The 15,620-nt window shown below is 39.7% G+C and overlaps 1 protein-coding gene across 4 annotated transcripts in view; it reads left to right on the top strand.

Moving 5' to 3' along the window:
- The window catches only part of KLHL15 (kelch like family member 15), a 48,433-nt gene that overhangs the window by 28,431 nt on the left and 4,382 nt on the right, over window positions 1-15,620 (top strand). For 2 of the 4 annotated variants that reach the window (XM_034649839.1, XM_034649838.1), the window contains one exon: window positions 1,105-2,196. In XM_034649839.1, the coding sequence (XP_034505730.1) occupies window positions 1,105-2,196 (1,092 nt within the window). Of the gene's footprint in view, window positions 1-1,104; window positions 6,469-15,620 lie in introns of those variants that run through there. The other 2 variants (XM_019808240.2, XM_002927538.4) reach the window with 2 other exon arrangements.

Raw genomic sequence — 15,620 nt, 5'->3', positions numbered from 1 at the left:
ATCCTACCAGCAGTTCAGATTGATCACTAGTGAAGCGGAATGCCTCTCCAGTGTCCCTTAGTGATACCACTCTCCAGAGCGCAGCAAATCTAAACCCTTGATCAATTCGGGTCCTCCCTTTTGTACTCTCTCGCTACTTCATATCGGTCACGTGCTTCTGCCTATTTTCTCTCTCTCAGTACCTGATTTTCCTGTTGAAATGAAAGGCTCTCACCTCATCCTTGTCATTATGGTACAGGCTTTTTCTTCGTGGTTATCCAGCTTCCTACCTCTTCCACAAGGGAGCCTGTGAGTGTTTCAGGCCAGTTTGGTATGTTCCATATCTTCAGGTCACTCCCATATCACTCAAAATGTGCTGTACACTCTCATTCCCAACCTCATTTACTTGTTGGCAAATCTGTATTTATTTTCATTTCCCCAAACATATTCGAAGTTTTTCAAGGAAACAGACCCCATCTTATACTTAACATTTTTAACTCCCTGTAGAACTTAGCATGGTACTTAAAAGTGCTTCATAAGATCTTGGTAAAAAAAAATCACAGTGAGATAGTTCCATCTCCAAAAACAAAAAAGAAAAAATTGGACCTTGTCTCCTGGATTATGGTTGTAGGAGTTGATAATACCCAACTAAGTCTTTCTATCAAAAACCCACTGAGAATTTTGTGTCTATTTAAATTTTTACTAACTCACTAACTTGATTGCCCAAGTTATTCAGTCATGGTTGCTCTTACAGTGTTCTTGTGGTTAAGGAAGCCATGGCCGTGATTCCCTCTCCTGTGAAACCTCTGTTTGTCCTTATAACCACCACTTGTATCCCAGGGCCTGACATAGAATAAATAGATGATTAGTACATTTGCTAGAGGAGTTTAGCTTGGGCCTGGAAAATAGCTTGTTTACTTTAAAAGGCTTGGGGATGTGCATAGATTATTACAAAAACCAATATGATAATAGCTTTGTTTAAAAAAAGTATGTGATCTTAATAGGAGAAGCAGTTTTAGTACAGTAAGCCTCAAATCATACACTAATCACCTTAAGCTGGCTTTGATATTTTGTTTGCCGTTGATGTTCTTTCTTTTGGTTAAATTCTTTTACTTGTATTCTTAGGTTAAGACATCCGAATTTTATAGATACTCCCGACAGCTGCGCTATGAAGTTGACCAAGCATTGAATTACTTTCAGAACGTTCACCAGCAGCCTTTGTTGGACGTGAAATCAAGCCGCATCCGCTCTGCCAAACCCCAAACTACAGTATTCCGAGGAATGATTGGACATAGCATGGTTAACAGCAAAATCCTTCTCTTAAAGAAACCAAGAGTCTGGTGGGAACTGGAGGGCCCACAAGTTCCTCTGCGCCCGGACTGCCTTGCTATCGTCAATAACTTCGTGTTCTTGTTGGGCGGGGAAGAACTGGGCCCAGATGGCGAATTCCATGCTTCTTCCAAAGTGTTCAGGTATGACCCGAGGCAGAACTCTTGGCTTCGGATGGCAGACATGTCAGTGCCACGTTCAGAGTTTGCAGTTGGTGTTATTGGGAAGTTTATTTACGCCGTAGCAGGCAGAACCAGAGATGAGACTTTCTATTCAACTGAGAGATATGACATCACCAATGATAAATGGGAATTCGTGGATCCTTATCCAGTGAACAAATATGGACATGAAGGGACAGTGCTCAATAACAAGTTGTTTATCACCGGTGGAATCACTTCATCTTCCACCTCCAAACAAGTGTGCGTGTTCGACCCCAGTAAAGAAGGGACCATAGAACAGCGGACCAGGAGAACGCAAGTGGTTACCAACTGTTGGGAGAATAAGAGCAAAATGAATTACGCAAGATGCTTTCACAAGATGATTTCTTACAATGGCAAGCTTTATGTCTTCGGTGGTGTCTGTGTGATCTTAAGGGCCTCTTTTGAGTCTCAGGGATGCCCTTCCACAGAAGTGTACAACCCAGAGACTGATCAATGGACCATCTTGGCATCCATGCCAATTGGCAGAAGTGGCCATGGTGTGACTGTGCTGGACAAACAAATAATGGTTCTTGGAGGCCTTTGCTACAACGGTCATTACAGCGATTCCATCCTCACTTTTGATCCGGAAGAAAACAAGTGGAAGGAAGACGAGTACCCGCGGATGCCCTGCAAGCTGGATGGTTTACAAGTGTGCAACCTGCATTTCCCGGAATATATACTGGACGAGGTCAGACGTTGCAACTAATGACATCTTTCTCCCTTTAAAAAAAGCCAAACAAAAAAATTTGTTTGTGACAAAGTAGTTAATTAAAAAAACGTAAGGAAACACCTCACCAGTTTTACTATCAAAGCCATTGGTCTAATATCGTAAAAAATTTTTCATTCTGTGCTAGCATCCTTTTTTTTTTTCTTTTTAGTGGCCTCAAACTCATGCAATAAGTTCATTCTAAGCGCTAGCTCTTGAAACTACTTCCAGAAGCAGTTTAATAGAGTGATTCACTTATCTGGGAAGTTGATTTTATGCTTTAAACATTTCTTTCAGATGTCAGCGTAGGAGTCCCGCATCTTCTAAGAGAAGACCTGATAAATGTCACTGGATGTAATTTCGGTTCCTATCTCGATCTGAAATCTTTTGAAACGTTTATTTCAGTGTCTTAGTCTGTTAGACCTTTTGGTTTTATGATTTAATTTAAAACTCTTGACCTTTTTGCATGGCTTTTTGCTGAAAATGCAAAAATATAAATTTTCTACAAAATTAACTTTTTATATTCAAAACACTATTTCTAAGCTGCCTTCTCTTACCTGCATTGTGTTAGTGAAAGCATATCCATACTTGCGTACATCTTATGAACATATAAGGCACATCTCCTTTTATGCGTGGTTAGGATTCTATATTTTTAAGCTAGTGCACATGCACACACGGTTTGCCATACTTGTTGAATTTTAGATGTAATGTCTTTTCATGTATTAACATTTTTAGAAAGTTAAAATAACTGGAGTCCTCATTTGGTATCAAAGTAGCCTGTCTTCAGTCCATACTGATTCAGTAATATTTGAGCTCCGTGTATTCCTGAAACGTGTATGGATTTCTGAAACTAACATTTTATATTTTCTTTGCAAAAGTAAACGTTAGTGTTCCTTATCAATGTATGTCTTCTTTTTGAAAATGTTTTTCTTTGCAGTCTGTTTAACGTTACCCTGTTTTTAGTGAGACTCGGAGTGGTAGACGCAGCCCGGGCCCTGCGGCGCGCAAGCACTTTTAAAGAGCATTTAGGTAATACCAGACTCCTAAATAGAGGCCCCTTGAAAGTAAGTGCAACTCCCATTCTTTACACTCAGTAAGGCTGCTGCATCCGTTATTGAATGGAAAGTAGCAACTCGTGGAAAATTTGAGCTCATTTTTGACGTAGAGGTAAGAAACAGAATTATAATCTTACTGGTCATATCTACTTGTTTATTTAGTACAGAATACTTAGTGGCACTGGGGATGTAAGCCCTCAGCCTTTGTTTTATTTACTGAAAGCTACTAGCATGAAGGATAGTAACCTCAAAGTTCAGAACGGATCAAGAATAACTGTTTAAAAGCATTTCTAGTAAGTGTTTTAGGATTAGCTGCGCACCTTTCAACTCTTGAAACTCGAAGGAAGAACCCGTAGTTGACAAGATTAAGCAAGTATAACCAGGGAGTGGATCATTCAAGTGGATGCCATTTTCTCCGGAGTAGAGTCTATATCTGATACAGACTAGTTCTACACTGGCAAAACTTGCCAGGTCTTAGGATATTGGTGCAATATTGCAATGCCTTCTTCTATGGCTGTTGTATAAATTTCCTAGTTTCACTTTTTTTTTTTTTTTTTTTCTGCTGCCCCCCCTGAACACAAAATGGAAGCGTNGTGAAGTCATGGAAATGTGAAGACTTTTGCTTTGTTTTTTCGGAATTAGATTAGATAACTATGAAAAAAACACCTGATTTTAAACCTCCCAAACTGGAGGCGTTTGAGTTTAAGAAACAGTCAGGTACACAAGTAGTTTTTGAGAGAGAGAAACATTGGCATTGGTTTTAGAAATCAAGTTAATGCTATTCTTTTGTATATGAGACTTAAATTTTTATTAAGTGGTTCTGTCATTTACTTTCACTTTCTAAAAATGGAATTCGATATCTTGTTTCCCATGGTAATATGGGTAAAAGTCTTTTTCTACCTTTTAAAAATCATTTTTAATCATTTTATTTTTGAAAGTTAGGAATTAGGTTAGCCATTTAATTCTTTTTCTAATATATTAGTTGGTTTAGTGTTTTGTGTGTGTGCTGTCTTGCTTTAAAGAAAATAACAATAACGTCTTCATTATTTTCCTCATCATTGTCTTTTGCTGGAAAAACCGAGACAGGGTACCCCTATCAGGCTTTTACACTTCACACACCAGTGGTGGTTCTCTTTAATTGCTTAGATATGACTTCATAGCCCTAGTTAGGGTAAGATCTGGGCATATTCTTGGTCTTCCATTCTCGACGTAAGACCAAGATCAAAGTTCATGTTTTAGAAAATTTGTGAAATCTTAACTTGAACTAACTCTGGGTTCAGCTTCACACGTAAGTCATGTCTGACCTGATGTTAGCTGTAATCAGTTTTGAGCTTTAAGAATAGTTGCTATTGCTTGGGTTCTGAATGTATTGAGAAAACTCATTTGTTTATATGTAGTGCTAATATAGGTTATTTTAAATCCATGATTAACTTACATTCCCTTTTAAAATATGGTTTAATTGCTGAAAGAGATTTATTTTTGTTATACTAAACTATGGAAAATTTTTCCATAGAATTTTTTTCAAGTTTATTTTTTGTGTGCTTCATTTGGAACCATTTTTGTTTATATACATTGTATGTGTTCAAAACAGGGGTTTTTAAAAAATTCAGTCCGATTGGAAACTCTACAGTGTAACTGTTGTGATCCTTGTGTATTAATTTCCACTTTACATTTTAAACAGCAGACTTTACAAAATAGCCGATCTTCATCAATTGCATCTTAATTAGAAATGTTTGTTTTCTTCCATATCTTTGACTTTCTCAGTTTTGATTTTAGTCTGCCTAAAGAAAATCCTTGCACTACAGTCGTTTCGTAAAATTCAAGATTCTCACATTGGAGGCTTTTTATTGGAAGAAATACTACTGGTTTTTAAAAAAGCAAAGCTTAATAGAACTATTAGCTTTTCTTAAGACAGCATTCTCTGTGTCCTCATTACTCTGCTCTGTGTGCGTGTTACTCTAATTTGTGAAATATTGACTGAGCCCTTCACTTATCTTTTCTAAAGCAGCACCTTTGGACACCTCATTCTGGGAAGCCTGCTCGAGTCATAGTAAAGGACACACACATTTGTGTGGGGAGAAGTGGTAAAAATGGAGAGTTTTGTCTTAATTACATGAAACTAAGCTTTAAAATATTTTATAACAAATTATTTGAGCTGCATAATCTAAACATGTCAAACGTTCAGTGGGACTATTTTTATATATGTATATGTGGTTGTAGGTCATAACATTTCAGTTTATAATATAAATTGATAATTCAGTTTATAAGCTATCTCTCAGAAAAGACTAGCTCTTTTGAGAATACATAATTTAAAGTTTTAGACTGAAGTAAAACACAACATAGATAATAGTGTAAATTAGATATAACTGAGGGCTATATGGCAGTAAAACTGCTAGTGCCATTTTTCTTTTTTGCCTATACACATTTTTGATTTTTTTTTTTTGTACTCTGAACATTTTTAGGGATCATACGTTTGTTCAATCAGATTAGAGTTGGTTTGGGAATAAATATCTTCTAAAAAGAGATTTATCTTAAAAATGAAAGTCCTGAAAAATTAGTTTATTGAGAATTTATAAAGTCAAATATTCAATAGACATAGACTGGAATAGGTAAGCTCATGGAAGTCCTAGCCTTTCAGTACATATACCCGTGTAATTTCGGTATTACACGAGCAACACTGAGAGAATGCCATCAGCTTGGTTTGTTCCCCCTCAATATTCTTGGGTTTTCTTTTTACATCTTTGGGAACAACTGCATTAAAAACCTTATTAATCAGTATATCAGTACGGATTAGGTGTTTGCTTTCTGAAGGAGAGTTCCAGTGAGGTGGTCGGAGAGGTTATTTTCTACCTAACTCGTATATGCCCTCTACCTGTTGGGCATACTTTGTCTATAGAAAAATATTTTGACCTTTAGGTACATTTTGGGCCAGTAGTCAAATAATCCTAGGGCCGATTTAAAAATCTTAGAATAATTTAAGGTTTGCCTTTTATACCTGTTTTGAAAGCCTTTACATTTTTGTCAGGTAATTTTTCCCAAGCCGTGAATATAATCTATTCAAACATGTTTATGCTATCCATTCTGTTTTTAAATTGAAAAAAATGTTAAAAGTGTTTATGAAGAAAAGTTTAAATAAAATATTTTTAATCTTTAAACTATATTTTTTCTCTTATTTGCCATCTTTATGCAACCCATCACTTTCAGTCACTCATGACTTGATTAACAGTATACATTCTGTTTTCCTTCAGTGTGCCAAGGAAGTGCCACAAAAATGGGATTTTTACCAATGCTTTCAGCCACAGATTCAAATGAGTGCATTAGAGTGAAATTATTTACACTTAGATGCAATGGAAATTGTATAATGAAGCCAAGTAATTAAAGTTCCACTAACGCAGAGTTTTGCAGAATGGAAATGCAGTGTGGTGATTTTGTAGGTTTCCTTTAGCATTTATGATTGATTGTTCTTAAAGGCATTTCTGAAGTGAGTGAATAGGCAGAAATGAAGCTGCTACAACATCACAGGCCCTTCACAGGATATACATAGGCCCGCGTGTGCCTTCTTTAAAATGGATTCTTGAGAAATCTCAGCAGGATTCCCTGGATCCTGTCCTCAAGCCACCTTTCCAGCCTCTTTCTCTCTGTTGCTTCCCGCACTCCATTCTGTTGTGATCTCTGTTAGTTTCCAGCCTCAAATCACCTGCCTTCTTTCCCCTTCCCTGCTTACAAAATCCGCTTATTTTCCTGCCCCAACTCAGATGCTCTCCTCTCTTCTGGAATCCTGTGTTATCTCTTCCATCGAATTAATTGCCTCTTCAACACTCCACATAGCCATAGCTCTTCATTTTGCGTAGTAGTTGGGTAGAATTCTTTCTCCACAGCGACATCATAGTCTCCGTGGACGGGAGGACTTTCTTTTATTCCTCTTTGTACCTTCACATCTAGCATGATACTTTTTGTGCCCCACAGGCACGGGGCTAAATGTTGCAGCACCTGACAAATTCCATCTGAGCTACAGGCAATTGCTGTAGGCATTTGGGAGAGGGAGATTGAATTCCCCGCCAGTTTTGTCTGCTGCTCAGTCTACACAGTCCCTGCCCTTTATTTCCACACCTATGGCTTCAACAGCTTCTGTCCTGACACCTGTCAAATCTGTGTCTCAACCCAGAGGTCCACCCATCTCCTGAATATCTTGCACACGTTTTATCAGAATTTCAAACTGAACAAGTGCAAACCTGTATACATTATCTCCTTCCCAAACACCTGCCCCTTGTCCTGTGTTCTCTCTATTATGTGGCCATACCACTGCCTGGGTTTGTTCAAGTCAGAAACCTAGGAATGGTCTACCACTGCCTCTCCATTTTGCCCCAGCATCTTGGTTCGTTCAGGCCCTTGTTATTCTTGTTGGCCTACTGGAGCTGGCTTTCTGATCTACCTCCACAATCCCTTTTCTACACTGCTGCCAGAGGGAGCTGTTGAAGGGTAAATCATCCTGAGATTCAACAGCCTTTCATAATCTCCCTTCACTCTGAGAATAAGATCCAAACTCGGCAGCTTGCCACACAAAGCCCTTTGTGTTTTGCTACTTTTGTACCTGTCCAGTCTTCTACACCCCATATCCTAGCTATGTAAGCAACTTGGAGCCCCCTGAATACACTATGATTCCTCCGGCCTCTCTGCCTTTGCACATGCTCTTCCCCTTTGCCTTTTCTGGTAAGCCTTCTTTGGTCTGCAAGAACCAGCCTGGACATCATGGCCTTTGTCAGGTCTTCTTGAATGCCTTGGTGCAGGTTAACTGTGCCATTGATCTTACCACAGCACCTTGTGGACACCCACATCCCGCCTTTTCTGACCACCTGGGTTGTAACTCTTTATCTCACCCTTAACTACTCCTTAAGGGTAGATACCGTGTCTTTATTTTCCAAGAGTCTGACTTAAGCCAGACACATGGAAAGGCCTCCTTAAAGAAAAACAGAAACTTGGAAGGTTACCAATGAAATGCTCCTGGTGAGGAGGGGCAGCTGTATTAGCTTGATTGTCTGCTGAAATTGACCTCCCTGAGGGATTTCCTCCATTCATTTCCACTACCACCCTTCCCTTGTCTAGAAGGTTAATGCATACAGCTATCATAGTTGTGAACATACTTCCTCCCTTAACACCTCAGTATGTCTGATCCAGGCAGAAATTTTCAAGTAAAACACACCAAAGGGTGTTTCGAAGATCATTCATCCCTTGAAATTCTCTGGTGGGGGGGGGGAGAAATTGTGTTCATTGGTCACAATGTTGAGAAAACACTATATTTTTTCTTTCTAGAGAATCTCAACAAACGGCATATTAATAGCTCTGAGAAGTCCTGATGTTAACTCCTTTTGATTTTGTTTAGCTTAGTGTAAACCCAATGTTGACCACAGAGCTCTTTTGGGTCCCCCCCCCTCTGTGAAATGTATATGATCCTTGAATGCTCTTGAAAAAGCCTGGCTAAGGAATAACTGGAAGAAAACAAGTACAGAGGGACCACTACTTCAGGTGCTCTGGTCTGTACAATTGGATTTCCTCCTGCAGATCCAGTTAGTTTCCAGGCTGAAGTCGACTTTTTGCCAAGGTGACATTACCCTGGGGATTTGACAACCCAAGGAAGGTCCCACTTTTTCCCCCAAGGAGTAGGATGAATTTGTATAATTAATCTGTACAACGTGTATGGTTTACAGAGCCGGACTTCCAGAGTGGCCAGTTAAGGAGCTCAGCAGATCCCATTCCTAAAAAAGTGATAAAACTAAGCAAACTTGTCCCAAAAAATGTAGACTCTGAAAATTGATCAAAGGCATACAACAAACGGAAGAAGCATTTATTCAAGAAGATGTGTGGAACCGCTGTAAGAACAGTGGGAGTCTGATATTTCAGCCTGGGCTACTCCCATCTTAGCTCCCCTTCCCCTAGCTATGTGGCACAGAGGTTCTACCAGGGCCCTCAGAGGGGCCTGCCTTTATTTGGAGCGTGGACAAGCCCATGTCATTGTTGCCAACACTGCAGCCAGCCTGAGGTCTCAGTAGTGCTTGGTTTTAGCAATAGACTGGCAGACAGACCAGCCAGAAATTGAACGGACCTTGAAAATAAGACAGCCTACTTGATCCCTGGTGATCCAGACGGCTGTGTTCATGGACAAAGCTGTGTGCATCTATGGGGATACCTAAGAGGGCCCTAGCAAGCTTCTTGTCCCTGAATGGATGTGAGGTCTTGGAAACACAAAATAAAAGCTGGAGTAGATTTGGAAACTGCTCAGACTTTGAATGCATTCCGCAGGCCACCCAAACTCATTAGCAAAGGGTGGCCTTATTGGCTTCAAGGTGTTAAAGTGTAACTTCTGATTAATCGCTGGCTGACCACTAAGCTATGCTGACTTGGGTGATCCCTGGGAATCCAAACTTAAAAAAAAAAACAACTGAGCAGAGACATCAATGGCCATACAGGAGTTGGGGAGGGGGGAATGGGTGGGGGCACAGACTCAGCAGAATTCCTCCAGGCAAATCACAAGACACACTACAAACCAGAAAACAGCAAAAACACCACACGGAATCCAGAGTTGCTACCATATTTTATCTAAAATGTCAAGTTTCCAACAAAAAATTATGAGACATGCAAAGAAACAGGAAAGTGTGACCCATACCCAGGAAGATAAGGAGTCAATAGAAAACTAGCTCTAAGGGATCAGAGTGTTCATGGAAATCAGTGTAATTACAGTTTCGTATCCTGTATTTCACATAAAATTTTATTAGAAACAATTTCACAGCTCATTAAAATTTCTTTGAAAATATTTTTAGTGATTGTTTAGTGTTCCATAATATGGCTATACCATAATTTATCTAACCATGCCTCTATCGTGAGACATAACTACATTTTTGAAGTTCTTTGATTTGATTACACACACACGCGCGCACACACAGTGTCCAAACTTCTGATTATTTCTTTGATGTAATTTCCTAAAGATGAAACTTAAAAATGAACTGTTTAAAGTCCCTGAGAAATATTGCTAGATTAAGCTCCAGGAAAGTTGTACAACATACCCCACGTCGGCAGTGGATAGGAGTTTCTTTATCACACCCTGTACTAAAAGAAATCAGTCATAAGCAATGTAATAAATGAAAATTGTATTTTCATCTATTATAGTGAATGTTGAGTAATTTTTCCACATGTTTGCTATGTATGTCCTGTGAATTCCTGTACATGGCGTTTATGCATCTTTCAATGGTATTTTTGTGTTTCGTTATGGATTTGGAAGGATTCCTCATCAACTGTGCTTTGCCACACTTGAGCGTACTATTCCAAAAGATGACTAGGTATCTTTAAATACTGGAGCAGTTAAAAAAATCATATAATCAAATTTCGTTAAATGTGAAAAGCAAATAAAACAATTTAGAGAAAACAAAAGAGATGGAAATTGTACTGATAGAGCAAAATGGTTAACAATCGAAAATATCTAAGAGATAGAGGCTGATAAAGATAATGAGAAAGGCATGGTATACATTACAGATTAAAAAAGACCTATTCAGAAGTTAACCAACAGCATTCTTAGATGTGGAGTATGAGAGGTTTCTTTGTAAGGGTCCCATCTTCTGTAATGGAAACATAAACTTTTTTTTTTATTTTTTTTTTTTATTTTTTATTTTTTTTAAAGATTTTGTTTTTATTTATTCGACAGTGAGAGAGACAGCCAGCGAGAGAGGGAACACAAGCAGGGGGAGTGGGAGAGGAAGAAGCAGGCTCACAGCAGAGGAGCCTGACGTGGGGCTCGATCCCATAACGCTGGGATCACGCCCTGAGCCGAAGGCAGACGCTTAACCGCTGTGCCACCCAGGCGCCCCTAAACTTTTTTTTTTTAAGATTTCATTTATTTATTTGACAGAGAGTGAGAGAGCACAATCAGGGGGAGCTGCAGAGAGGGAAAAGCAGGCTCCCTGCTGAGCAAGGAGCCTGATGCGGGACTCAATCCAAGGACCCTGCTATCAGGGCCTGGGTGGAAGGCAGATGCTTAACGGACGGAGCCACCCAAGTGCCCCTACCTTCAAACTTTTATTGAATACCTGCAATGTGTACTAGTAGGAATGAAGTTAGGTGGGAGTGAAAACAAGATCCACTCTGCTCCTAATCTACTGGGGAAACAATTAGAAATCACAGAAGGCAAGAAAAGGTGCTAAATAGAGGGGAAAGGATGCTGTGGGAGCTCAAAGTTAAAATTACTATTAATGAGAATCAAGGAAATGTTATGGAGGGATTGGCATTTCTACTTGATCATGGCGATTAAGATCTCTCTAGGTGGGGAACACACAAAAGGGTTTCAAGAAAGGATGTGCAGAAAAAGCACAGGAGGTCACAGGAAGCATGCACCCAGATCCGATCTATCAGTCTTCTATTTAAGTGGATTCTGGTACTGATAGAAATAATCAACATAAAACAGGGTATTTGTTATGAATGAAAAAAATGGCTGAAGACTTATTTTAACTCACTGACCATGGAAAATTTAGACTTCATAAAAAATGACACAATAAAACTGACAATGGCCAAATTTTATACATTTGTAGGCTTAAGATGAGGTCCCTGGAAGCTGACCCCTAGAGGAGAATGAGAATACAAGTAATTTACTTAAGAGGTCATTCCAGAAAGCATCATCAATTAGGGAGGGGGAAGTAAGACAGGGATAGGGATGGGCCGGTTAAGGGTACATCTTCAAGAAGCTTTCCACTGGAGGTAATTGGGTTCGAGCCTCGCCCCCACTCCCCAGGGAACTAGAAAAAACCGTGTAGAACACACCTGAGAGTCATCCCTCCAGAGGGCTTGGGAGCTGGGGTATTTACCCTCCAACTTCCATTTGTCATTGGCTTAGAATTGTGGGGAGTTGCAGGTGTTTGTGCTCAGGAGCCAACTACCATTCTTGCGTGCTGAAGAGTGAGTGCCAGGGGGGTATCAGTGGGTCCCCACTGCTATCTATTACATTTGTTAGTGATTCAAAACAATTGGAAGATTCACACGTTCTTGACAAAATTTAGGCCCACAAAATTTGCAACACGGGAAACTGGTAGACCTAATTGCCATTAAAGTAAACTCACTTGTAAGAGGTTAAAATGTAAAAATTTTTATTTGGATGAATTTTAAAACAAATCATAGTGACATTTTTATGAATAAGAATTTTCCAGATGAAAATAATTGCATTAAAATACAAATAAAAGTACTAGAAACATTTTATCTGCCTTTTATAGAAAATTGATATCAAGGAATTAAAGTGATTTGAGTTTGCTTGGGAAAATATGTTCTTCATAAAATTTCTTCGATGTTGGCATGATTCTGATTAGAATGTTTGTACTAACAAACATGGAGTCACAGTGTCCTCGGGCTCAAAACAAGAAGAGGATCGAAACATCCTGTTCTTGAGTTGCTAGAGGCCAAAAAATGAAGAGGTTTTGTACCAGGGGAAATTGCATGGGTAAATGCAGAGTGGAAAAGCATATGGAATGCTTTGGGAATGATGAATTCCTTACTGACAGAGCTATGGGAGCAGATGTTAAGCAAAAATATATATATATATATTCATGAATATTCTGTGGATCTGCAGATTTCTTTGTTGAAGGAGGATAAGAGAAAAATTGGATCTTACAGTCCACTAGTAAAACTCCTCACAACTTTTCATTGAAATGTCCAATGGCCTTTTAGAAAAATAATGAAAATTCATTAAAACAATGAGAGGTTGATGGACAACATAATATAAAATTGTGAATAACCTTGAAAATAATTTTAAGGCAAATAGAGTTAGACTGAGAAAGATGCATATTTCACCTCCTTTGGAATACTGAGGCTTCCCTTCGTGAAAGATAGCAACTGGAGAAAGATTATTTTTTTTAAGGTACATTGTTCTTGCTACACCAACTGTGTCCTGGTGCAGAAATTTGGGCCTTTACTGGCCAGAAGACTGGGTATTCACAGCTCTTGATCCCAAGGAGCTATACTGTGAGGCAGGAAGTTTTGTTCCTGAGTTTTGCCCCTTGCTTGAAACCCGTCTGTGTCCTCTGCCCCCCTCTAGTCCCCCATCCCCTCTGCCCACTCTAGCCTCCCAGCCCCCACCCCCTCTAGTCTACCCACTGCCTTTTTACATTTTTACATTGAAACAGAACAACCCTGTTAATCAACTAGGCAGGAAGTAAGGGCAGACTGGCCGTGGTATAAAATATATCTTCCCCCATTACTCACTCACTGTAGACGACCACAGACCTAGGAAGAACTATTTCACTTACTGTCATTGGCTTCCAGTACCACAAACGAAGATGATAAGAGGAAGATGATAACCACAAGAGCACAAGGAGGTACAATAAGGGAAAGCCTGTTAGAAGCTGGAACGCAGACAGGAAGCCATGCCCATCAACTAACCCACTTTCCAGCTGCAGATTTATCAAGGGGGTGGAAACACTACCCAAATGCATACAAGTTGGGACTAAAGGCAACCCACACATTCTGTTGATACACTGAGTCTGGGAGGGTCTTCCCCTATTTGTGTATGGATTAAAAGAAAAAACAAATTGGGGTCTACAAAAAAAGACTATGGCATAAAAGAAATAGTTGGATGACTCAAAGAAAGGAAATACTTCTGGAAAATTATTGGCTTTCAGAGCCAGAAGAAGAAGTCCAAACTATTTGGCATCTTCAAAAGATCGCAAATAACCATAACCTGTGTGCACAAGGAGCAAAAGGTCATAGGTAGATGAAGAGCAAAAGTTGAAAAGGTAGTTGACTCAAAGAAGACTGTAAGAAAAGTCCTAAGGAAACAATAGAATTAAAATCCGTATGCAGTCAGTAAAGAATAGAAAGCCTATTATAGGAAATTCACCTGCTGGCAAGAAAACAACCTTGAGATACTTTCCCAGAATGTAGGTGAAAATGACATTCAGTTCTTTACCACATCTTCGTGAAAACCTACTATTTGTCCATCACTTCTGGGTACTGGATCTAAAGGCCCTCACACTATTGTCAGAGTGTGAGAGGCAGCTATTAAACACTTAAACACAAATTAACATACAGCTGCAAATGATGATGGTCGACACAACTAAAAACTGGTCCTAGAAAGATTGTCTGGGAGAAGCTAGTTCTGATTGAGTGGTTAGGGAGCATCTCTCTAAAGAAGGACGATACAGCTAGAGATATGAAGGATCAGTAAGAGAAAACCAAAACATAGAAAGTGGGCAGGGGTGTGTAGCCCTGCAGCAGGACAGCATGTGGGGCATCAAAGAGACCGAAAGAGGACTGGGGCATCTGGTTGAGGAGAGGGAGGCGGGGAATGGGGCAGACGAATACTAGGGCCAGATTGCACGAGGCCACCTGAGGCTGGGTGAGAAGTCTGTATTTTATTCTAAGGGGAATGGGAAGTCATTGAAGGGTTCTAAGTAGGTGGCTGATGTGATTTATGTTTTAAAAGGTCGTCAGGTCCCTGAAAGGGTGAAGTATGGAATTGGAAAGCTCCCCGAGAGGGCCAGGGCAGTGTGAAGGGTGATGACTACTAGGACAACGGTGGTGGCTGACACTGAAGAGAAGTGAGTGGCATTTGGACATGCTCTAGAGGTTACAATTGGCACAACTTGGCGATGAAGTGGTTATACAAGGTATGGAAGAAGAGATGGCCACCGAACAACTCCTGGGTCCATCTTGAACACAAGGGCATATGATGATGCCGTTAGCTCCAATTGGAAAGACAGGTAGAAGCACAATTTGGGGAGGGACTAGCAGGAGCACCGGTCCAGGCCCATTAGCTCTCAGAAGCTCGTGAGGTGTTCAAGAGTAAAGAGGTCAAAAATGTTGCCGGATACATCAATCTGGATGAAATTGAGAAGAAAGGTCAGAATTAGAGAGATACATTGGCCAGTTGCCTGCCATTACAGATAGTACTTAATTATTTTGACTTTATGTATCTTTTCCTTATGGAAATATTCACAGATACACAAAAGTAGACAAAATAATATACTGAATCTTTACCCATCACAGTACCTATACTACTTTGCCATGAGACTGGTAAGTCTCTTGAAGAGAATGAGAAAGATCCCAATTCCCATTGCTTACTCCAGTCTGCTTCCTCATCTGAAAAATGAGAATATTCCAACCTACCTCAGGGAGTTCTGGTGACAATAAAAGGGATTAATCATGTCAACAATGTGTGGTAACCCATGTAAGCCATTCATGTTTTTATTGTTCAGTGGGCAATATTGATCCAAAACACAGCAAGGTTCCTGAGTGGAAACAAGTTTCTAAACTCAGGAGAAAGTATTGAAATCATTGAGCTCTTAGAACAAAACAGAAGCCGCTGGCACAACTATGGCAAGT

Source organism: Ailuropoda melanoleuca, chromosome X (assembly GCF_002007445.2).
Source record: "Ailuropoda melanoleuca isolate Jingjing chromosome X, ASM200744v2, whole genome shotgun sequence".
Lineage (NCBI taxonomy): Eukaryota > Metazoa > Chordata > Mammalia > Carnivora > Ursidae > Ailuropoda > Ailuropoda melanoleuca.
This window is presented reverse-complemented; position numbering and strand designations above follow the sequence as displayed.